Source organism: Nilaparvata lugens, chromosome 2, assembly GCF_014356525.2.
Source record: "Nilaparvata lugens isolate BPH chromosome 2, ASM1435652v1, whole genome shotgun sequence".
NCBI lineage: Eukaryota > Metazoa > Arthropoda > Insecta > Hemiptera > Delphacidae > Nilaparvata > Nilaparvata lugens.
Genome location: NC_052505.1, coordinates 53284634 through 53310435, shown reverse-complemented (window position 1 = coordinate 53310435; position 25802 = coordinate 53284634). Strand labels below are relative to the sequence as shown.

General features: G+C 35.9%; 1 protein-coding gene across 1 annotated transcript in view; it reads left to right on the top strand.

Annotated features, from left to right (window-relative positions):
* LOC111052577 (zwei Ig domain protein zig-8) overlaps positions 1–25802 on the top strand; it is a 475708-nt gene that overhangs the window by 424943 nt on the left and 24963 nt on the right. The window contains exons 2-3 of the mRNA XM_039421498.1: positions 4340–4539; positions 16192–16402. Coding sequence (XP_039277432.1) covers positions 4340–4539; positions 16192–16402 — 411 coding nt within the window. The remainder of the gene's footprint in view (positions 1–4339; positions 4540–16191; positions 16403–25802) is intronic.

The window sequence follows — 25802 nt, the reverse complement described above, 5'->3', positions numbered from 1 at the left end:
CAAAGTGCAAGGTGTATGATAGTGCAAGGAATGAGACAAGACATATAAGATAAAAACAAAAAAGAGTAACTGGAAAAATGTAACATGAGAGAAAAGAAATGCATAAAATTGCATTTCCAAAGAAGAGTTCTGTGAGAAGAGAGATAATGGTGGAGAGAAGTGGGGAGAAGAAGTAGAATGAAGTTATAGAGAAGGCAAATGAGAATAAAATGTTGCCAAACTTGGTTGCTGAAGAAGTTTTAGTGGCGGTGAGATGTGAAAGTAGGTGTAATTTGAATGAGCGTCGGGGTTACTTGAAGTTTAGTAACTCTAGCTGGAGACGTCTCCAGCGGAATGCTTAGTCAGCGAACTCGTCATCCCATGTCATTCTCCTTCTTCTCTTAATATTTCTATTTTTACTCAGGCTCATTTTTCTCACATTCACTTCTACTACCTTTTATCCCATTCCTTTCTCTCTAGCAATGATTTTTTCGGTCCTCTGTCAATTTTCGGGTAATCCGCATTCTCATTTTCTTAGAAATTCTATTCATATTCTACTATTTTTTTCCATTCTCTGCTTATCCTGTCATGGAAGTTCCATGCTCCCTTCCTACTTTCCATTATCTGTGTTCCTCTTCCCTGATAGTTCTGCTTCCAGGTCATCTCCATTCTTCCTTCTCCTCCCATTCTTTCGTATTCTCTTTCACTTGTTTCCTAATTTTCCTTCCCACCTTACTATTCTTACTCTTTTGTAATAAGATAATCATCAATTCGAATAATTAATTAATTACGCCCTCCATGATTATCACCTCTTATTGACTTCTCCGACGAATCATTCCATCTTTCTCCTTCTGTCATCACATTCCATTCTAGAGTTCTTCCCACTTTCCTTTCCATTTTTTTTCATTTGTCTCCCATTTATGATTCTATTCTCTTTTCCCTATTATGACATGCCTTCAACCTCGGATTTCCCACCAAACTCATTATAATCATAATAATTTTCTTCTTCATCTTCTCTTCTCTTCCTTCTCCATGCTCTTCTTCTTTTTCTCCACCACCTAATTCTCACTCATCGCCCTTAATCTCCTCCCTTATATTCTCAGATATGTATATACATCCCCGCTTCCTGCAAGTTCATTACAATCACTGGCAACAGCCACCGCTTGCTCAGCTAAGATTATGATGAGAATAAGTTTGGCTTGATAACCCTTTTTCAAATCTCAGCCTTCTTCCTTCCTCTAAGCATCATATCAGCTGGCTGCTTCTCAATACCAAACTCAAGTAGAAGTTTGCACTTCACTCGTTCTTCTTTCCTCTCAATCTATTTTCCTTTCTTCCCCTCCCTCACCATCACTCACCGCTCATCCCCCTCACTCTTCCTCATACTTCCTCTTTCTCTTCCTTTTCATCATTCCTCCATCTTTCTCCATCATCCTGTTCCTCACACGTTCACCTTCTTCCTTACTCTCCCTTCCTCTTCTCGCTCATTCCCTACCTATTTTTCCCTTCATTGCACCATTCCGAACACTGCTACATCTCGTCTCTCTATTCTTGCTCCTAACCATGCATTTATATTGCCAGCCATTGAAATGTTATTATAAATGCTTCACGTAAGAATTAAGTAAGACCCATCGGCCCAATAAAATAATGCTCGACTCTTTGATATTCTTCTGATGGGGTGAGAAGTGTTTTGAATCAGTTCGATCTACAACAATATCGTATTAATGACGTTTCAAAGTTACATGTTTTATTTCTCATCTCACCATCCTTCTCCTAATAATCACCTCACCCTTCCCCATTCTCTTTTACATAAGTTAATCATTACTAAGTCAAGAAATCGTTATAATTGTTGCTTTTATTGATTGTTAAGCATCAAAATTGGAGTTAATAAAATCTGTTCTGGGGAATATCTCACGAAAAAGTTCCTCTATATAATTGTCAAGATTTCTTCCTTCATTCGATCAATTGACGTTTGATTAAGGAGGAAAATGCTCTGCGCACACGTGAACTTCACTCTTTTTCTAATGTAACGAACGATGACTTGTTTATGAGAATAATGTAAAACAAATTGTAAGAACGTTCGCTGCTATGATTTATGGAAGGAAAACGTTTGTGAATGTAGAGCGACACCCACTTAGCAGTTGACGAAAACAGTTTCAGGTGAAATGCGAACGTGAGATAATAAAATCAGAGTCGGGCTACTAGCTTCTGAGTGGCTTTCTTGTTTAAAAGTGAAAGTGCCCTTGCTAGCTGCCACTTGCCCTCGCTCGCTTCTCAACGAGGAAGACGCTTCTTTTGAAACTCAACAGCAAAATGAAAGATGATGAAGGAGAGGTATAAGGAGTTGGTGGGGGGAGAGAAGGAGTTGGGGAGATGATTCAGGGTGGGGAGGAGAAGACGATGAAAGAGAAGAGGAATACGAATGAAAAACATAAGGATAAGAAGGAGAGGAAAATGAAGAAGTATGGAGGAGAGAAGAACAACAAGTGAAATATGAGAAATGGTGATAAGTGATAGGAGGAGTGTAATAAGAAGATGGAGAAGACTATCCAGGATAGGAAAGAAAAGAAAAAAAGGAGTTGTTGAGTGGGAGAAATGGAAAGGATGTGAACAGAGGGAATTAAGGAGTAATAAATTCACGGTGAATCAGAAGAGGATAAGAAGTTTGTATATCCTGAGAATGAATAGAGTAATAAGGAATGAGAGGAGAAGGGGTGAAGGAGAAAGTACTAAAGGAAAGAACAAGGGAAACTAATGAGTGAGGAGGAAAAGTTGAAATTTTTTTTGTGAATAAAAAAGATAAGGGAATTGAAGAAAGGAACAAAATGCAAAGAAGAAGGGAATGAAACACGAACAAAAGAAGTCAAAGTGGACAAAGAAGTAGAAAAGAAGGAGAGTATCTGAAGAAAATGAGAGAAAAAGAATTACAAGGAGAATAAGAAGCAGTAGAAGAAGATAAAAGGAAAATGATAGAGAAGTAGAGGAGGAGGTGATGGAGAAGAAGTGAAAAGCTGAAAGCACGACGGTTGGAAAGTTGAAACATAAACAAAGAAGTGACACAATACAGCAGCAGCAGCAGCAGCAGCAGAGCCTAGTGGAGTGGTAGCAGAGCAGAGTCGTCCATCACTTTCCCAGTTAAAAGCGATGTTCTCTATGTTTGACGTGTGCAAGGAGAGAAGTTGTGAAAAGAGAGAGAGTGTGTGATAGAGAAGGAATTGGAGGGGAAGATGCCGGAGAAGGGGGAGTGGTGGTGATGAGAAGGTGGGGAGGAAGGAGGTCAAAGGAGGAAACAGGAACTTGACGATGCTTTTGGGATGTTTGTGGTAAAAAGTGGTTAGATAGTGAGTAGGAGGGAAAACTCAAAGGAGGAGAGTGACATGGAAGTGTAAGCGACGAAGAGGAGAGGGAATGATTCTTAGAATGTTGATAGTTGACCGAACGTAGTGAGGTCTATGTTGTAACTCGGATTTTCTTTTGTCTGTCTGTATGTAAAGCGATTATTGATAGAATTCGATGAGATTTGGCAGGAATATTCCTTTTCCAACTGCGCGTCGATTTATACATACGGTTTTTTTAACTTTTTCATTTTAAGGATAATATGGAAAGAGAAGGAATTCCTCCATACTCTGATATCACTATAAATATATCATCCACTTTGAAGATTGGATCAATCAGACTATAGAATGATTCATAATAAATCAGCTGGCAAGTGGATTATTCATTGCATGCATTACACAGATGTCTGGCCTTGTCTTTTTTCTATAAGGTAGGGTTTCAATATTCTTCATGATGCGTGCTCATCAGTATCAATATTCTCACATTTGAGAAACAAGTTTGATAGGTGATTGTGAATGAAATAAGAATTGATTGAATGAACTGAATAATGCTGAATAAATTATAATATTCTTGATAGAAGGAAATTAATTTTAAAATAGTTGAAAATATTTCCATCAGATGGAGAGGAAGATTATCACAGAACTGGATAAAATAGCATATGGGATACAAATGCGAACGTGAACTGAGTTTATTAACATAAGTGAGTTTTTGATCTTGGAGAAGACAAATAACAGTTTTTAAGAGTGAATTATAATTCAACTGTAAATATTGTGATTCAAATCAATCAACAAGGACAGGTGACATCAGATGCTTGTGGATGAGAAAACTTCATGAGGTCTACAACTGTTCACAGAACTTCTAGTTGGAAAAATTCATGTTTTCATGAGCATGGACATCTACTGCTTCCATTCTGATTCCATAATATAATTATATCATCTTTTATCTCATCATTGATTTGATTCCGAATCTATTCTGTATTCTATTATATTTTTTCCTAATCGAGATTGATTTGGTTTGATTTCAGGTGGAGCGCACATAGACTCAAGCTCGCACGGGGACAACTCGGACCCCTGGGGGGGCTCAGCCACCAACTCGAGTACAGTGGTGGGAGGAAGCGGCAGTTTGTTCCCCTACTTCGACTTGAATGTGCCACGCAATGTGACCACAGCTGTAGGACAATCAGCCTTCCTGCATTGTCGTGTCGAGCATCTGGGTGATAAAGCTGTGAGTAATTATTTCAATAATTATTTTTTGCAGACTGTTCTTGAACATTTTCGAATATGAGAACTCGAGAATATCACAATTGCTGAAATTGTGATCACCTTCGAGGCGATAAAGCTGTGAGTGATCTCCGAAATTATCTATCCGTACTGATATTTCAAAACGTTCAACTCGAAATTGAACCTCTCTAGATCCCAAATTTATCATGAGTGATATGTTAAAACTCAAGCCTTGAAACTGCTGTGGTTGACTATTCAACAAAGTTACGAGATTATGAATTTGTATTCTAGTTGGATTTATAACTGTTTACTGGAATGCTGTAGAACTTTAGGAATATTGATAGGAAGAATATTATTATAATATGCAATGTGTACTATTGAGGAAAATTGAGAGGGAATACTGAGGAGTGAAATACTGAAATTCTATTACTTTGTGCGCAATGTTCAACTTTTAGTATAGTAGCATGAGTATTAAGCAATACATCTGTTCCACGGTAGTAGTCACCGTGTATAGAGTATTCAACGGAAAAATTGAATTATATGAAAGACGTTGATAAAACAATCAAGATGGATACACATTTTTATAATAGTGTTAAACACAAATTCAAAAAAACATTATATAATCAATTGCATTTTTTCTTTTTTTTGCTTAATGGAAGTGGGAATGTAAGAGATGAACATCAAGTCTTTCAAAGTTGAAAGTTTCATCAAATTGAATTTTTGGTTTATATCACTTTATCGTTTCGTTAAATACACTATGCACAAGATTTCTCTGGAGATCAATAAGCATTCTACTGAATATCACTCAACAACTAGTTTGTTCTATTCAGCAGATGAATTTAAGTGCAAATCTTTATTTGCAACTGAAAGTTCAATTCCGAAGTTCAGATAATCGTTTTCAACCAAACCTAGTTATTATCAAGGATGCAATAGAAAAATTCATTAGAGTGATTGGATTGAGTAAAATAGAAGTATTCGAAGTGATTAACGTCTTGGGTCCTTATTGATTTCGGGGATTGTCAATGGGAAACATTTCAAACTATTGCTAGTTCTTGAGTAACTAATACACTAATAAAAGTCAATAACATTCTCTGATTTCCATAATGAATTCCCAATCAATAATTTCCGTTTTTGCCAAGTTTCATTGTTACCAAGCAAGCAAAATTGAATTTTGCTTGTGCTATCTGCGCACAGGTTTTAAACCTATGCAGGTTCCCTCAAATATTACCCGTAATTATTTATAATAGACATTATATTTATTCTATCAGCAATGTTACTTTCTTATTAATGAACTTCAAATATATAGCTACATTTAGCATCAACCTGCCAATACAATAAGTAGGTTCCCTTATTGTTTTTCGTTTTCTTTGTTTGTAATGTTTTTTGGAAAATAAAGTTCAAAGTTCATAGTGTTGAACTAAACTACTGAAAATAAAAAAGCAAGAGGATTCTTCCAAGCTATTGAATAGTATCTCTACTCATCCATATATTTTGTTGAATCGAAACTAGTTTGAAAATTCCATTGATAGTATTTTTTTCTCAATTATTATGATCGATTTATCGATTTTCAACTTCAAAATTAATTCAATCATGATAGTATTTTTTCACTTTCCTTGCCCTATTACCATTGGTGAGGAAAGTATTGCTCAATGACCTGTATCATTTTTACCTAAATCGAAAATAAGCTCGAAATTCAAGAAATTCAGATGGAGACACACGATATTACATTCAAATACAAAAAGGAAAATTTTTATACCGGCAAGGAATGTTGTGTGAGTGCGCCACACCAGATTTTTCCAGTTATAATCAATGTATCGATTTTCATCTCCCAAAGTGAATATCATCATGAATTCTCCTATGAGTACTCCATGGCTACTCCCATTGAAATTGTGTGAGTTTTTCATTCCTACTTACTAGACTGCCAAGGTTGTTAGATTGGCATCAGCCTGATAACCCAGTGAATGGCTGATTGTAGAAAACAGCTTGATTAGGGACTCTAAGCTTCGATTAGTGGAGTGGAGTTTAAGCTTCATGTTTGTAGGCTTTAAGCTGTGTTACCAGGGGTAATGGACTTTGTTAGCTCAGTTAAAAGCGTTTTGTTGGGCTATTAAGTTGAGCAAAATTGTGTGACAAACTCTAAAGCACATCAATATCGTTCATCCAGTCAACAAATTCCATGACAATAGGCCTGTTTTCCAAGAGGATCATGCTTTAAACAACACAAAAAAGGTTGAGAGTCTATTACCTACGTCATATAATTTGTTGATAATTATTCATGACAAGGGCCACAAGGCAACAAGGGCCACAAGGGCCTGATTGAAGACTTGACCTTCTGAAATTTTAAACCTTTTAGTCTTTTTAAATCTTAAACGGCATTCCTGACCTTCTGATATAACCATCCTTGGTAAATTGAGAATGCGAAATTTCAAGGTAATCAGTCCAGTAGTTCAAATTAATTATAATTTTCTCATGAAATACTTGATACAATCAACCTTACATGACCTTGGAAAGTACAGTTTGGTTGAACTTTCCATAACATATTACATCACAGAACAATGATGAAAAATAGAAATATTCAAATGAAGTTACTCTTGGTATTCTTTCATTGGTTCAATGATACACAATTATTTTTTAAATAATTACCTTAGTTGTGAGAATTGGGAATGTCTCAATATAACCAGTTCAATGGTTTATTTCAAACTTGAATTATACACGGTAGTGGCAGGACAATCAAATGATAAATTATAAATTACTGTCACTTCAATTTTCCAAGGGATATTTAAGGGAAGGAGTATTTTTGTTTTGTATCGAAGTTCGCCAAAATTTTCCGAAAATATGTTAGAAATAGTGACAGAAGTCCCTGTTTATTCTTCCAGTATAACCCAGTTGCATGAAAGCTTGTTTAATTTTTATCATAATTGAATACTACAAGAACCAATCGGGAACGGCTTTTGATCGGTTCTTGTTGTATTCTATTACTGTTGAAATTCAACAGACTCTTGTGCAATCGAGCGTTAGTATTTTGAAAATAAAAATTAAATTGAATGAATGAATACTCAAATCGAACCTCCTTCCACAGTGACTAGTTATTATCACCCGAAGAGCCCGGCTGCACAAAAGCCGGTTAGATTTTAATCGTGTTTGATTTTACGACAACCAACCAGAGTGGGCTTTTCAAAAAAGGAGGCTTCTCTAATTGGTTCTCGTGAAATTATAATTCAATCAGCTTTTATGCAACCGGTACTTGGTCTAGTTACACAGACATCGATTCTTGGACGTACTATTTTTTTGGTCCTTATAAATTCTAAATCAGATTGAACATAGCTTGACAAAAATTTGATGTGTATCTTAACACATGATGTGTATGTCAAGTTACATTCGATCTGATAGAATTCATGAGGACTGAAAAAATCGCAAGTCCAGAAATCGATGTGAGTGTTATTGGGGTTTATAATCTTGAAATCCCAATTTAAAATATCCATTATTACTTCGGCCTATTTTTATTGGATAAATTGAAATTGGTTCCATATTTTTAAATGTTAAAAGGTTCATTATCTTTCTTAATTGCTCCGAATAATTCAATCAATTAATAGTACTAATAGGCCTGAGGTAAGACATCTGGTGGTGATGGAATATATGCAGAAAATTTTGGCAATATATATATATATAATATATATATATATATATATATAAAAGAATCCAAGGTTTGATTCAAAACTGCAGTCTTCTCGGTTGAGAAAGGAGACACAGTCTCCGAAAATTTCCCCCATTTTCAATGTAAGTTTTTAAGTGTTTTCAATCTTTTTATATCGTATCTCCTGTTTCAATTTATATTACAAACTTTAAAGTGTCTTCTATATATATATATTATTGATCAACTCACCGCTATATAATTATAGTCCTCATAAAACCGGCCGACACGATATGACAACGACGTATATGCGTTATCTCTCCTTCACATATGAAGCACCTTCAGTTCTCAGCACATCATCATACGGCACGACCCGACACATATACGACTAACTGATAAGCTTTTTCTTCACCGCACTTCCGAGATGTGACGTCACAGTCAATTGCCAAATCAAGGAAGGCAATAGGATAGGTGGTGAATAGAATTCGATATTTCATTTTATTTCGAATTACTTTAATTTTGAAAATATCATCATCTGTAGAATATTTTTGTTCTTGGGCCTATCAATCTATCAGCTGTATGGGAGGAGCGCTCTCTGTTATAGGCAATAGGAGATAATGAACTCAGAGATTGGCGCCTACTTTCAAAATTCTTTCGATTTAGGCTGTTTCTATTTTTATTGGAGAATATGCCGTGACAGTGTGTTTTAAGTGTTCAAAAATCCGTAAAAGTGAGTGAATGATATATCCATGGTATTGTAACTGAAAATGAAATTCACACTTGAATAAGAAATATTTGCTGGAGACAGTAATCACGGATCGATAAAGTAATGTAAGTCTGGAAAAACAATTGACTATTACCATCGATGTGATTTTTTTTGAGTGGTGATGTGAAGAAGGCAACCATAATTTTGACCGCTGACTGTTAGAACAATGAAGCATCAATCAAGCAAACAACTATTTTGACTTTCGGATGATACTCACGTGATAAGGAAGTAAGACAGTTCATTTTTAGTGTTGGAAGTAATAATTTATCTTAGATATCCATGTTATGGAAGAGATTCGGGATTCACTGTCACTCAACCAATTGAACACTTTTTTCCGATTATAGAATCTGTCTGTGAGTCTTTATATGTATTCCCAATTAATTAATTATCATTATTCTTCATCTATCTATATACTTCAAAAATTGCAGTTAATGTTAATGGCAGTTTACAGTGCCATTAATGAGACATTCAGTCGATCATAGATGATGTTTGATCTCTCATAACTCAACATTGATGTTAACCGGTTTCAAGTGTCTCTCACGTGGAGAAGGTCATGTGTGTGTTCTATCTCATGGCCATATAACATTTTATTGAGTAGGCTCACTGGAGCTCTAAATTGAGATCATCCGTTGGAGAGGTCATTCCAGGTATCAGACTAACAACAACAGATTCGCAAGATTGGTACACATGCATCCATACTCTTCATTGACATATTACGGAGGTTATGAAAAATTTTATAGTCGTCCTGTCAGCTGTGAACGAGTTATGACAGGATTTGTAAAGTTACAACTGGGATCGTGTTTGATTGACCATATTAAATTATTGTCAAATGCCTCTTCAACATACCTGAGCTCTCTTCCATGTATTGACGTGTCATTAAAAAGGCGTGGAGATGATTTTCATTGTTGCGGCTTATTCCAAATAGAGATTTTCAGAATACATATTGAAATTTCACAGAATGTGAGGGGAGTTGAACTTTTTAGTGATTCCAGAATAGAATAAGCTGTTTATTGATTCTTGTTTCATCTATCCCGTATAATTATGAGGGCACTTAGTAAGTTTAGTTGTTGCTATGGCCATTACATCAATCTAGGGTACTGTACAATGTCTTATGTTGGTGGTTGATTGAAGGTGGTTCCCAAACAAGCCAAGTATCGTGTCAGATTTTCATCTTCTATGTGATTTAAGATATTGAAAAATTTCATAACGTTTATGAGTTATCAAATTACTCGAGAGAATAGAGTGTACCTGAATTATGTTGCTGTACTTAGGAGAAATTGTTATTCAATAAATCAGAAAGATTAAATTATCGATCATGATTGCAGATTTGCAGTCCAAATTTGAAAATAATTAAATTAAATACAAGGGGATGAGGGGAATGAACAATTAGAGAGGTGGTGAAAATAATGAGGTGGGGCGCAGAGTCGAAAACAAGCTGTTTTGTTCCAGTTAAGGGGAGAATCAAACGAAAAGTAAACAGAAAGAGAATGAGAAAGAAGTTCAAGAGAAAAGGGAAAATAAGAGTGAAGATAAGGTGAAGAAGGAGGAACTAGTCCAACAAGAGTAGAGCCAGTAAATTTAATTTGCACCACATCTGGAAAACAGATCAATACACTGGAACTCAACAGCTTCTCACCATCTTCTCTCTCACACTTCGTCATCCTATTCTTTCTTATTTGCCTCATTCTTCCTCCTTGATCCCCCAAATCAGCTTTCCTGCCCCTCACACTCATCTCGAAATAATAATTCAATGATGCCGGATTGTGACAGAGGTCGAAGGGGAAGAAAAAGAGTAGAAGAAGAAAGGGAAGAAGAATAAGAAAAAGGCAGAAGATGATGCAGTCAACCTTTAATGGGGAGTTGATGGGCGAATTTATTAAGAACCTGGCTGGCCTGTGTAGCCTCCTGGCTTCTGAATTGCCGTTCACTTTTTTATTCTATTGTCGAGGAATTTGGTCTGCCTATATTTCTCCTTCTTCGGTCTCTTATTTGATGATGGGGTTTGGCACGGGTGATGTGTCTAGTGTAGAATCAATAAATAATGTTGGAGAATTGTTGATAATGTGATAGAGTTCTGAAATAAAAGTTTGTGGTTGATTTTGTTTGGTGATTGTTCATCATTGATTTATAACATTTTCTGTTGATCAACATTCTTGTTGATTCTTCATTGATAATTGAGAAATAGTTCAAGACTAATATTGATATAGGAAACTGTACCTGACTCAGTTTGCCCATTGACTAGTGTTGATATTTCATTATTCAGTGGACCTATGAGTTTTGATTGAATGATTTATTCATTATCATTCTGTAATGTTTAGAAGTAGTTGATGGAGGTGATGGAGTTAATGGAGTTAATGGAGTAGTAGGCCTATTATGTGAAAATAACAAATGAAGATCCTAGCCTGGCATTTTCGCTTGTCCTACTATATTCCATGATCATCATATTGGAAGTCCAGATTGATTATTTAAAATATAGAATACCACATGATGTTGTATACAGAGTCGAGTATATAAGTCACAATTATTATCGAGGCTGATTTTACCTGAACTTTATAATGGGTAGTGATTCTTGAGTTTGAAGAAATGATTGCATGTTTATTTTTCCATTTATTTATATATTCATACATTCAATAACATAAATTATACAGTAGCGGAAGCAGATGCTGGTCCTGAAATTATTTAATGAAGGTCTATAAAACTATTCAGACTCATAAAATTTTTAAAGTATGTTACGTTCACATTACAATAACAATTTTTCTTTTTAGAATATTGGTAACTGGTAGAAATCACATAGTTCTGATTTTCAATTTTTTATAGATCAATTGACGAGAAAAAAAACAATAATCCCAAACACTTGGAAAGATTCTGGAATATGAAAAAATCTTAGGTTTGTGCCATGAAATCCAACATCTCCATCACGAAACACCTCAGCTGATATTAATATGTTCGAGAGGCAATTTGAATACAAAGCAAGAGACATCGAATTGGAAACTACGGAACTAGGGGGTTGATGTTCTGTGTTCTATGAATTGAGTGCGATTTTATACCATATTGCGAATTTTGCTTATCGGAAAATCCTCGCAGATAATATTATCGTGGAGAAGAATAAATTGATGTGAATAATATTAGTGGGAAGTGGGATAGAGAAGAATGTGGAAAAATTGCTGATGGAGTAAAAGAAATCAGAGATGAACGAGATACTGATGAATATGGAATTAATGGAATAAGGGAGAAGAAGAAATGGGAGTGGGACGAGGTGAACGAAGGATAGAGAGAAGATAAAACCAGGAGAAGTTAAGAAGGAGGAGGAGGAGAAGAAGAAGAAGAAGAAGAAGAAGAGAGAGAGTGAGTGAAAGGAGAAGAGTGTGGATGAAATTGTAGCTGCTCTATTATTGTTGCTCGTTAGAGGCGCTTGAGTTTTGGCAGTCAGGGAAGTATCCGGTTATGCTGTTAGATTTAGGAGGCAGTGACTTCCTGTCCGGCGATGCCCCAAAATGGTGGAAAGAGGGGTGAGGGCCACAGGGCTGAATTTGAGCCCTTGTTCTTCAGAGTCGCTCCCTTGCAAGGCAGCGTCGGAAAAGCCTTGTCGGGAAAACACAGCCCGACCTCACGAAAATTCGTGCTTTTCCTCCCGTGTGACTTTTTCCTCACCACAAATCGCATCAATCCTTATTCCACGGATAAGTCCATTTTTCTTTCGCCCACAGCCGGAAATTTACTCCTGAACGCCCGACTAGAAGAAATACCTTCATTGAAAACAAATGCGACACTGTTTATTCTCTACGCATTCTTTTCTACTTTTCGGCACTTTTGTTACTCTTCTGTTCCTCTTCTCACTCTTCTTCTCGTTCTCCTAATCTTCACTTCCTTCTACTCCGTCCCCATTTTACGCAGTACAACGAAATATTCCCTTGATTTAGTGTTTTTTTTTTGTCGCCAGTGTTATAATTTTGTAAGCGACACTAACGCTGTCAAAATCGGTTAGCAAACACTGCTTTTTAGCCTGATATGGTCTTTCTCTGCTACATGAGTGAGAATTTGTGTTGAAGTTTTTATATTTCCTGGTTTTCCCACTATAACTCTTGAGGTAGGACTTTCACGCCATTTTCAGCGTTTAGAAGACTCCTTCCGTGGTTTGTTGTGAATACTACAATAATTCTTGTATGACTTCATTTCAAACACAAATCATCTTCAATAACGTTTTGGAGTGTATAGTGTAGAGTAGCCAGAAACGTTTTGATAGAATAACAAGATTACTAACGCTCGGTATATGCTTTTTTATTTCGTCTGAAATAGGGTACAGTTAATTCCAAAATTGCTCTTCATTCTCTTAAACCAATAAAAAATCAAAACTTCAATATCATTATTTTACTGTTGTTGAATGTCTCCAATATATGTTATTCCAATATATGTGAGGAACATTGCTTGTTGATTAATTAAGGCAAATTAGTAGCCTGTGTTGAAGAAATTATGTTACATCATTATCTGTTCCTTCTCTATGGTTTCATTGGATGCTGATTTCTTCCGTGTCTCAACAAATTAACATTACCACCTATTTCATCTCTATGACTTGATGAAATATTATGGTGGAATGGAATTACTATGGTGGAATTGAATATTTGATTTCCATTGGATTTTCCATTATAGTTTAATCAAAACATTTTCTGACTCGAAGCGATATGCGAAGCAGAGAGAAGGTGATGGTGAACCAGTTTATCCAATTGGAGTAATGGATAAGGGCATACAAACATGGTGTGGATTAAAGTTAACAAAGCAAGCTAAGTCGAAGCAGTGCTTTCAGAGAGGGAACTATGTATCATGAAGTAGTGTTGAACACTCACTGAAGACTACAGATAGCTGTCCGCTTTAGTATACAGCAATATCGCAGCCGCTGCTTCCCTACTTTACCCTGTTTCGCAAATTCTCTCGGTTTTGAAAATGTTATGATTGCAACACTATAGCTTGTATTTCAACCTACAACATAGAGAAATTGACCAGTCATCATTATACACAATACACATGTTCCATTATATAATTTGTAGATATACGGGGTGATTCTTAATTATGGTAGAAAAAATTTGATACGTGATAGTAGAGGTAAAATTAAGAAAAAAACTTCCTATAAACATACATCCATGAACTCTTCATTAGCGAGCTATACAGGGTGAAAGATTTCACCCGGAATTAAGTTCCTCTGGTGAAATACACCGATGCTGAATTGTTTGGGGACTAGTTTTTGAAAAACGTATGGTGGATTCATAAGGAAAAATATCTGAAAAATTGAATGAATTTAGTCTGGAAGCTGTAGTGTGAGTAGTTTTTGAGAAAAAAGTTAAAGTATGCAAAAAATCGAAGTAGAAAAACACAGACTTCTACGTTTTATGCCCGACAACTTCCTTTAATGACCAGTAAACAAATAATTTCTCGCAATAAAAATTGTAGAGAATTCAATTCTGAGAATAATTATGTAAGCTGTGTAAACTAAATTTGTATAAAAGTTGAATAAAATGTATTCTTATGTAGTACATTACACCACAAAAATCTGCTGTTTTATGAGGAGAGAACTAATAACTCATAGGTTGTAGCTGATTGCAAATAAAATATTCGGTTTATTATGAAATGTTTCATTTTTATATGAGATTAACATATCTAAATGACATTTAACTAATACCAAAAGACCAAAGATGATGATCAAAGTGACCTCCGTTGTTCTTAATGCATATGTTTAGACGTCTTCTCATCGATTTTCGGACCCGTTCAAATATTCCAGGAGTCTGCTTTATCATTTCTATTCCGTTCAAAATCCTTTATTGGAGTTCTTCAATGGTATCAATCGGAGTATTGTATACTAAGGTTTTCAAGATAAAAATCCAAAGGATTCAAGTGTGGTGACCTAGCTGGCCATGGTAGTGGCGCACCTCGGCCTATCCATTTAAAATGGAAAGCTGTGAATCAGGTGTTTACGAACAGCAACACTGAAGTGTGCTGGAGCTCCATCATGCATGAACCAAATGTATTGGCGCAACTGAAGAGGTACATCTTCAATTGAGATGAATAGCTCCTCTCTCAAAAAGTTTAAGTAGATTATGCCATTAAGCCTGGGAGGAAGCTCGAATTGGAGAAGATGATCTCCTTTGATTCCTGCCCAAATGTTTACTAAAAACTAATGTTGTGGACGATTAGGATCGATGGCATGAGGATTCTCAGCTGCCCAAATATTTTGGTTGTGGACGTTAACAATAGCTGTTCTAGTAAAGTGTGCCTCGTCGGTAAATAAAACGGTTGTTAAAAAGTTTGGGTTAACAAGTTTTTCTAATAACCATAGGCAAATACCAGCAAGGGGGATACAGACTCGTGACAATAGAGTATGAACTTTCTGGAGGTGGTATGGATATATGTATGGTGTACAGGTATGTACACCATACATATATCCATACCTGTACCTGTATGTTGCTATTTTAGTATCCTCCAAATAATATATTGATTGACATTAAACTGCACTGACAATTCTCTCGTGCTCTTCTCTGGATGTTCATCAATTTCATTAAGAACTTGTTCCTTTAACTCAACAGTCCTAGTATATCGGGGTCCGCCTGCATAAATAATGTGCTCTTTAGACATCAAAGAACCTGTTTCAGACAGATGTTGATGAACAGTGGCAAAAAAGCTTGAACTTGGAAATACTCGGTTAGGAAAGTTCTCTTGATACAAACGTCTTGCTTCAGTACTATTAAAGTAGTGTCCATTCCATACGTTAAATGCATGTCAGCTAATTCGGAGTATGAATGTCTAAAATTTCCTGCCATTTTTTAAAAAGTTAACACTTAACACGAAAGCAAAGTGGAATGGTTACAAATAACTGGTTAATAGATTAAACAAAAAACACAGCGCGGTTACAGTAGGCCTACTACAGCCTCCAGACTTGTTTTTATTATATTTTTCCATATGAATCCACCATACTTTTTTCAAAAACTAGTCCCCAAACAATTCAGCATCGGTGTATTTCATCAGAGGAACTGAATTCCGGGCGAAATCTTTCATCCTGTATAGCTCGCTAATGAAGCGTTTATGGATATATGTTTATGAGAAGCTTTTTTCTTATTTTTACCTCTACTATCACGTATTATATTATTTTACCATAATTAAGAATCACCCTGTATATGTTCCATCACTAATTATGAGTTATTTACTAGTATTTCATATGAATAGTTTGATAGAGCATTGTTTGCTGATCAGGTTGATATTTGTGTGGTTGACAGGTGTCTTGGATTAGAAAGCGTGACCTGCACATCTTGACGGCTGGCGTGCTCACGTACACATCGGATCAGCGCTTCCAGGTGATCCGACCGGATAGGTCCGGCAACTGGACACTCCTGATCCGCTTCCCGCAGCAGCGTGACTCGGGCATTTATGAGTGCCAAGTCAACACCGAACCCAAGATGAGTCTCGCCTTCTGGCTCAACGTTATTGGTCAGTCTACCAGTAGTCTGTAACAATTTAGGTCGGAATTTCAATGTTTATTCACAGCGTTTAATTTATTGAGAGAGATTAAATACTGTTTCAATCGTCGGGCACGGTTGCCTATGGAATACATAATAGTATTTTACGTCACATTGACGGGAAGGGGCCTTTCGCAGGCAAGAATGATGTTTCTAGTCGAGGCGCTAGCCGAGACTAGAATTTCATTCGAGCCCTGCAAAATACATTTATGTTCAAGTGACATTCACTTTTTCTTGTCATAATAATCTAAGAGAAATAATTGTGAAATAGAGAACATTAACTTCTTGTGCTGGAGTTAATACATGCATCCTATAAACATAACCTAATTCACAAATTTCGAATCAGGAATTCTGTGGAAGTTGACAAAACTTCCAGTTAGAGCGCTGAAGGCTGTTTTTTGTAGCAGATTTGCTGTTCCTATTTTGGCACTAGGAAACAAACTCGACTGTAGAGAGAAAAATATGTTTTCCTCCACCTACGGTCCAAAGTGCTTACTTTACTCCCTGAAACATAATACTAAAGTGTCACTTTTTCGCTCTCGGGACGAAAAAATAGAAAAACTCCCTAAGGCGTAAAAGTAACTCCATTTGAATAACATGGGAAGCATCTCTATTTTAAAAACTTACATTTGAAATTGGTTAGAAGGTCTAAGCTCAGATGAGGAAACGTAATAGAGGTGTCTGTCATTGAGTCAACTGAATTCAATAACTCTACCAGAAATTTGATCAACTCATGAAATACATGTTTTACATACTTGATATTGGTAGACGATAAAAAATGTATATATATTTTTAAATATTTTATCATATCCAAGAATACCAAGAAACAAGAGGTTCCGAAACAGCTGCATGACAATGAGGACCTACCCAGGCGCTGATATTCTATCAGATCATAATCCCCTGGTGAGAGATTTCAGAATCAGAATGAAGAAGATCAAAAAGAAATCACCCTCACCTTTCGATTCAAGAAAACTGAGAGATGAGAAAACAAAGGCAGATGTGATACTGACTCTTAATGATCAGTATGAAGGGACAGACAGAGGTGATGTGGAAATGGAACTGAAAGGTCTACATAAAATAGTACAAAATATAAAAACAGATATGCTGAAACCAGAAAAGAGGAGGAATAAACCATGGATGACCAAGGATATCCTTGAACTTATGGAGGATAGAAGATTGTCAAGGGGTAACAAAGGTGAGTACTGTAGGATCCAGAAGATCATTGTAAACAAAATAAGAGAAGCCAAAGAAAAAGAAATTATTGAAAAGTGTGAAGAGATAGAATATTTACAGAGCAAGCATGACGACTTCAACATCTAACAAGAAAGTGAGAGAGCTTACCGGGACTGGCCGAAGAAAGACGGGAAGAGTGCTGTTATCAGATGAGGGAGATGTAATTCTATCTTTGGAAGAGAAGAAAGAACAGTGGACAAAGTACATCGAGAAACTGTTCCAAGACAACAGAGCTGAAGGCATCCCACATGAGATGGGAGAGTGTGGACCGCACATTTTGGAGGAAGAGGTCAATGCAGCAATCAACCAAATGAAGAACGGGAAAGCAGCTGGGCCCGATGGAATACACGCAGAGTTCCTAAAACTCCTTGGAACCGAGAACATAAAACGGTTGACAAGCATTTTTAATCAGATTTACACATCGGGCAGGATCCCAGAGTCATGGCTGAAATCGGAGTTCATCACTTTGCCAAAGAAACCAAGTGCCAAGACCTGTGACGGTTATCGCACCATCAGCTTAATAAGCCATGTGTTGAAGCTGTTTCTGAAGATAATTCATGAACGAATATACAAACTGTGTGAAGAACAGATAGCGCCGAATCAGTTTGGTTTCTTGAATGCTGTAGGTACACGGGAAGCCCTTTCTAGTGTGCAAGTACTATTTCGACGAAGCAGAGATGTTAACTGCAGCGTATTTGCATGCCTTATAGATTATAAAAAGGCATTTGATCGAGTAATACACGAGAAGATGGTGGAAATACTCAGAAAAATTGGAATGGATTCAGAAACAATTAACATAATAATAAACCTGTACTGGAACCAGTCCGCGGTACTCAAAATACAGGGAGAGCAAACGGAGGAGATAAATATTCAACGAGGAGTGAGGCAAGGATGTATTCTTTCACCCATCCTTTTTAATTTATACTCTGAATTCATCTTCAGAGAAGCACTTGAAGACATAGAAGAAGGCATATCCCTTAACGGCTTGTTTATCAATAATATCAGATATGCAGATGATACCATAATCTTTGCAGATACACCAGAAGGACTGCAGGCAGTTTTAAACAAAGTTGTACAAGTAAGTGCTAGATATGGACTAGAAATGAATGTCAACAAGACAAAACTTTTAATAGTTAGTAAGGAAGAATTCAATAATGTCCATATCACTGTCAATAACATAAGAATAGAAAGAGTAAAGCACTACACATACTTGGGAACTTTAATAAATGAAAATTGGGATAATGCACAAGAGATTAAGTGCCGAATAGAGAAAGCAAGAGCAATATTTGTTAAAATGAGTGCCTTATTTGAAAATCACAACATAACTCTTGCCACAAAGGTCCGCTTCTTGAGATGTTATGTCTTCACTGTGTTGCTATATGGAGTTGAAACATGGACAGTCACACAAGAACTTTCTAAAAAGCTGGAGGCCTTTGAAATGTGGCTGTACAGGAGGATGTTGCGGATCTCTTGGAAAGATGAGGTCACTAATGTAGAGGTCCTGCGTCGCATGAATAAGAAGACGGAAATCATGAACACCGTAAAAAGTCGCAAGTTACAGTACTTGGGTCACATCATGCGGAATGAGAAGATACGCACTGCTGCAGCAAATACTCCAAGGCAAGATAAACAGCAAGCGAGGCCGAGGAAGAAGAAGAACCTCATGGCTGGCAAACCTGAGGCAGTGGTATGACAAATCATCTGCTGAGCTTTTTCGCATCGCAACCAACAGGGTCAAAATTGCATTGATGGTCGCCAACATCCGAACCGGATAGGCACCCTAAGAAGAAGAAGAAGAATACCAGCCAACAAATATTTTCCATCTGCGATTCAAATCTGAAATGTGCGAACTGGAGTCAGCATTGTTGATAGCTGGCCAGCTGATAATTGTTACAATTTTTGCCGATTGATAGCGCAATCGGCACTGCTAACTAACTAGACGACCTGTATTTAGGTTTTAGATTATGTTGTTGAAATTCTAGGTTAACCTACTTACACTCATCAAAATAACAATTCATTCACACTTCGAAAAACAAACACATCATCAATTACAAGAAGATATATTATGAATTCGATTCAGAATGATATTACTAGGTTTTCTACAATATTCGTTAATATACTATGTAGGCTACTATTCTACACTAACAGCATCTAGTTACTACTTTGGACTTTCTAAAGTGAGAATGTTTTCTAAACAAAGAGAGATAAACGAAAATAAGTTTTTCTTGCAGAATTTTCCTTCTCGTGAGATCAGCTGGATGATCCCACACACATGCACTCACTTCCATCACCGTATCGACAGACGACATAATTTCCAGATGTTTTTCCAAGGACGTATTTATCCTTTTAACCTTCCGGGACGCGCGCCGTTGTAAAAAGTACAACAGTCAGAAATTTTTTCGTTTTAATTGAGAAATTCACATCCGTGAGGTTGGTAACCTTTAAGTATTCCTCCGCGATATCTTGCTCCGCCCATAGACAAAATATTGCATTACTATCAATCACTGGTCATACCCTATTCACTGTTGAAGAAACCGGTGTCAGTAATGTTGTACTTTTCACATCGCGCACGTCTCAGCTTAGTGTAAAGTTTGAAGTCTAGTGGTCCATTTTTCGAAAGTGAGTGTGATTTCACCGTTAGTTTCAGATGAGTTAATATTAATTTTGTTATATTATAAACAGTTTTGACAATTTTCGTGATGTCAGATATTCTAAGAACAAGTGAAATAGACCAACTCCTCAATGAAAGTAGTTCAGAAGATGAGCAAAACATTTACTTTTCAGATGACAGTGAGGAAGTGATAGAATACAACGAATTTTCGGATGATAGTGAAGTAGAAGGTAACAATGGAAGTGAATGAGAAACCAGTAAATTCGTTGTTGAAAATTCTCCAGAACATGATGATTATTGAGTTTATTCTTGGGAAGGATGGCGGAACAATCTGGTGTACGTCTGAAGTAGCAACAACCAGCAAGACTAGGAATAAAAATATTATAATAATAATATTCTCCCTGGTACAAAGAAGGTGGCTAAGAATGCAAAAGATAAAGTTGAAGCATTTTTATCAGTTATCAGCCTTGATATGATTGATGAGATTTTATATCGCACTAACCAGCATATTGTATCTTTAGCACCTCAATTCAAAAGAGAGCAAGATAGTTTACAATCGAATAGAACTGAAGTGGCCTGAACAAACAAAAATTGAAAAAAAAAGAAATTCAAATATTGAATGAAAGGTATGTTTCTAAATGGAGTTTCTACTATGTGTATTAAAAGTTTTCTAACATAACCATTATTTATTCAGTTCCCTCTAATAATTATTAAAAATCTAAAACATACTAAAAATATCATACTAACATTCAAAAATAGTCTTGTAATGAAAATAATGTTAGAAGTTGCACATATAAATTTGATATAGTAGCTATTTTAATGAAGGAACCAAGTGTTGTATGAAGTACAACGCGCGCGTCCTCATGTTACAAAAATAGGCGCGCGTCCCGGAAGGGAATTCCGTCTGTCCTTTAGCGAGTTATCCCAGGGTTGAGGCCTAGTGCAATCGGATTTTCATATCATAAACCTACTTTGTTCCAAATTTCGTGAGAATCGTTAGAGCTGTTTGCGAGATCCGGTCACATACAGATATATATACAGGGTGATTCATAATTATGATAAAATAATTCAATACGTGATAGTATAGGTAAAAATAAGAAAAAAATCTCATAAAAGTATATCCATAAACGCTTCATTAGCGAGATATACAGGATGAAAGATTTCGCCCGGAATACAGTTCCTCTGGTGGAATACACCGATGCTGAATTGTTTGGGTACTAGTTTTTGAAAAACGTATAGTGGATTCATATGGAAAAATATCTGAAAAAACGAATAAAACTAGTCTAAAAGCTGTAGTGTGAGTAGGTTTTGGGAAAAAAGTTGAAATATGCAAAAAATCTAAGTAGAAAAACACAGACTTCCATGTTTGATGCTCAATAACTTTTTTTAATTACCAGTAAACAAATAGTTTTTCGCAATAAAAATTGTAGAGAATTTAATTCTGAAAAGAGTTATGTGAGCTGTGTAAACTTAATTTTAATAAAAGTTGAATAAAATGTATTCTTATGTAGTACATTACACCACAAAAATTTGCTGTTTTATGAGGAGAGAACTAATAATAACTTATAGGTCGTAGCTGGTTGCAAATAAAACATGGATTTCAATAACAGCTGTTCCAAAACAGCTGATTTATTCAGTTTTAAATAAGAGAATATTTAAAAGGAATTATCAGCTGAAAATTATTTCCAAAAATATTCAAGCTTACTGTTGAACAAAAAAGCAAACTGTGAGTTAGGCCTACTGTAACCGCGCTGTTTTTTGTTTAATCTATTAACCAGCTATTTATAACCATTCCACTTTGCTTTCGTGTCAAGTGTTAACTTTTTAAAAAATGGCAGGTAATTCTAGACATTCATACTCCGAATTAGCTGACATGCATTTAATTTATGGAATGGACACTACTTTAATAGTTCTGAAGCGAGACGTTTGTATAAAGAGAACCTTCCGAGTATGTCCAAGTTCAAGGTTTTTTGCCACTATTCATCAACGTCTGTCTGAAACAGATTCTTTGATATCCAAAGAGCACATTTATGCAGGCAGACCCCGATCTACTATGACTGTTGAGTTAGAAGAACAAGTTCTTAATGAAATTTATGAACATCCAGAGAAGAACACAAGAGAATTGTCAGTGCAGTTTAATGTCAATCAATCTATTATTTGGAGGATAATAAAAGAACAACAATTACATCCATACCACCTCCAGAAAGTTCATACTCTATTGCCACGAGACTGTATTCTCTGTGCTGGTATTTGCCGATGGTTTTTAGTAAAACTTGTTTACCCAAACTTTTTAACAACCGTTTTATTTACCGACGAGGCACACTTTACAAGAACAGCTATCGTTAACGTCCACAATTACGTCAACATATTTGGGCAGCTGAGAATCCTCATGCCATCAATCCTAATCTTCCACAACATCAGTTTTCAGTAAACATTTGGGCAGGAATCATAGGAGATCATCTACTTCTGTTCGAGCTTCCTCCCAGGCTTATTGGCATAATCTACTAGTCTTTTGGTATAAGTTTAATGTCATTCAGATTTTTTATGCTACTTTCATATGAAAAAAAATTTCATAAAAAACCGAATTTTGTATTTGCAATCAGCTACAACTTATGAGTTATTAGTTCTCTCCTCATAAAACAGCAAATTTTTGTGGTGTAATGTACTACATACGAATACATTTTATTCAACTTTAATTTGAATTTAGTTTACTCAGCTTACATAATATTCTTTTCAGAATTAAATTCTCTTCAATTTTCATTGTGAAAAATTATTTGTTTACTGGTCATTAAAAAAAGTATTGGGCATCAAACATAGAAGTCTGTGTTTTTCTACTTGGATTTTTGCATATTTCAATTTTTTTCCCAAAAACTACTCACACTACAGCTTCCAGACTAGTTTTATTCAATTTTTCAGATATTTTTTCATATGAATCCACTATACGTTTTTTAAAAACTAGTCCCCAAACAATTCAGCATCGGTGTATTTCACCAGAGGAACTGTATTCCGGGCGAAATCTTCTACTCTGTATAGCTCGCTAATGAAGCCTTTATGGATGTTATATGTTTATGAGAATTTTTTTCTTATTTTTACCTCTACTATCACGTTTCAAATTTTTTTACCATAAATCAGAATCACCCTGTATATGAACATAAAAACATCTAAACATCTTAGCATCAAAACACATAAACATCCAAACATATAAACACATAAACAGAAATTGCTCGTTTAATAGTATAGGATATACAAATTACTATTTCATTACAGTAGAGTATTCTGAAATAAGAATAATTTATTTATTTAATTCATTTATTTGTTCTGTAAAAAGCTGTTCACCAGCTTGATTTCATGCATGGAAAACAGCTGAAAATAGCTGGTCGCGGCGGACGGCATAGAGTGCCGTCCACTTTGATATTGATTTCATCTATACAAGAAACTTTTACTCTCAGGTTTTCTCCAATACTGAATAATGAATCACTTTGTTCGACACATATCGCAGCTTTTATAGAGATTCTGAATACATATTTTTTCAACATTTTCCATTTTTCCACTATAAAGTTTCTAATCCAATAGTTTCTAAATAATATAGAAATGTAAGTTTTATGAGTTTTACCCAGCAGAATTAACGATGAACATGAAAATAAACAGCTATTCATAATAATAACGATGGATTGATGAATAATTAAAATTAAACAGAAATTATGAAGTGATAAACCTATAGGTGATATAGGTTGATCATAAGTGATTGGAATATTTCTGCCAGAGTATTTTTAAGCTTTGAGCCTGTCGTTACTCTCCCTATCATTCTTATTGTGTCAAGGATGATAATTTTATCTGTGGATGTATATGAATTAGAGAGGGTGAGGATAAACTCATAAGGGTGAGGGTAACTACTTATGTATGGGTGTATGAAGTTAACTTTATAACTCTCATATGAATTCAATATTTCCTGATCATTATAGTACATATTTTCGTAAATCATTAGCGCTTTGACATAGAAGTTCAGAGTGGGCTATTGCTAAACACTCCTTACAGGTGAATTTTGAGCACAAGGAACATGTTGTAATCTTGTTGTTTCGTCAAAAACGTAATGATTCAGGTCGGGATTCAAATTTTTGTTGTCTCCCATCGCTTTTTGAAGACTATCAATCTGAATCAGTAATAACTTGTCGATTGTCAAAACACAAAGAATGTAGTGACGCGTTAACGGGCGGACGACACAGAGTGCTGGAACTATGCATCCTTCCCTTTCACGAGTTAATTGGTCACCAAAGGAAGCAAATAGGGTCCAGCAGACAATGCAAAGCTGTTTCAGAATTGTTGAAAGGCTATCGAATGGAGGTATTATCTGAAATTTCCAAATTTCAAAGCGGGTCAAGTATTAAGGCTTCGGTAATTTCAAATGTGAGTCATCCAAGCAATCAAAATAGTATCTTAGAAAATACATATTTTCTTGCTCACTTCTTGTAAGGTTCAAAGTTGAAATATGAAGTACAGATCAATGTATATATCATAATAATATGAAAAAAGACTCAATATAAAATACTTGAGTTATCGTTTGGAAACTGAAACTGCGTATTCATCCCCCGGTATCAAGACAGTTGGAGAGCCGTAAGCAGAACCCCTCAAAATCGAGCTAAAATTGATTAGCCCTTGATCTACAAACGATTATAGGAAGCAAAGTAAAATAGAGACAAATGGAGCAGGTTGAAAGCGTAACTGGCTGAGATTAAAGCAACCATAAACCTTTTTCAATCAATTTCTGCGTTGAACTTTGAAACGCTTAGAAGAATTACCATCTCACTGGTGTTAAGATCAATGTTTTGAAATCTGCGGAGGAGTTTGGGGGTGTTTAAGTTTCAAAAAGAAAACTTCCGCCATAAAGTTTGAGCAAAATTGCTTTTCTGTGCGCATAAAGTTACACTGCGCGACGCCAGCGCACTCTGAGCGGTTGTGCATTGCAAGAACTTTCATAATGGATGACTCTTTTTGTGCATATTGGAAAAGAGCCGCTTTAGCAAGCCGATTGACTATGCACAAAAGGACTCACTAATGCACGCTTCATGCCAATGCCAAGCAGCGGGGACACATCAATAAATTATCAACTAGAAAATATCGGCGTGCAATCAACATTCGCCAGCTATCAATATTTTAAGTCTTATGTCACACCAATCCACCGAGTCATCAATTTTCCTATTTTCAATTGGGACCGGCTGTGTTTGTACCAGTGAAGTGTTGAAATCGGGTTGAAATAATTAGCTACAATCTATGTCGTAACTGGCAAAATTCCAAGCAGATGCATTAAGAAAGATAATAGCCTACTAGAAACTTAGTCTATTCATTTTTTCTCCTGGATTCTTTGAAGAATGATAATTTATTGTGAGGACTCGCTCTGAATAAGCCTTTCCAACTTAAAACAGTAATATTGAGTTAAAATGAATATTCAACTGATCATGACATTATATTCCAATTTAGAATTTTAGTCCAGTCAACGGAAGATTATAGAGGGAAAATTTTGGAACACAAT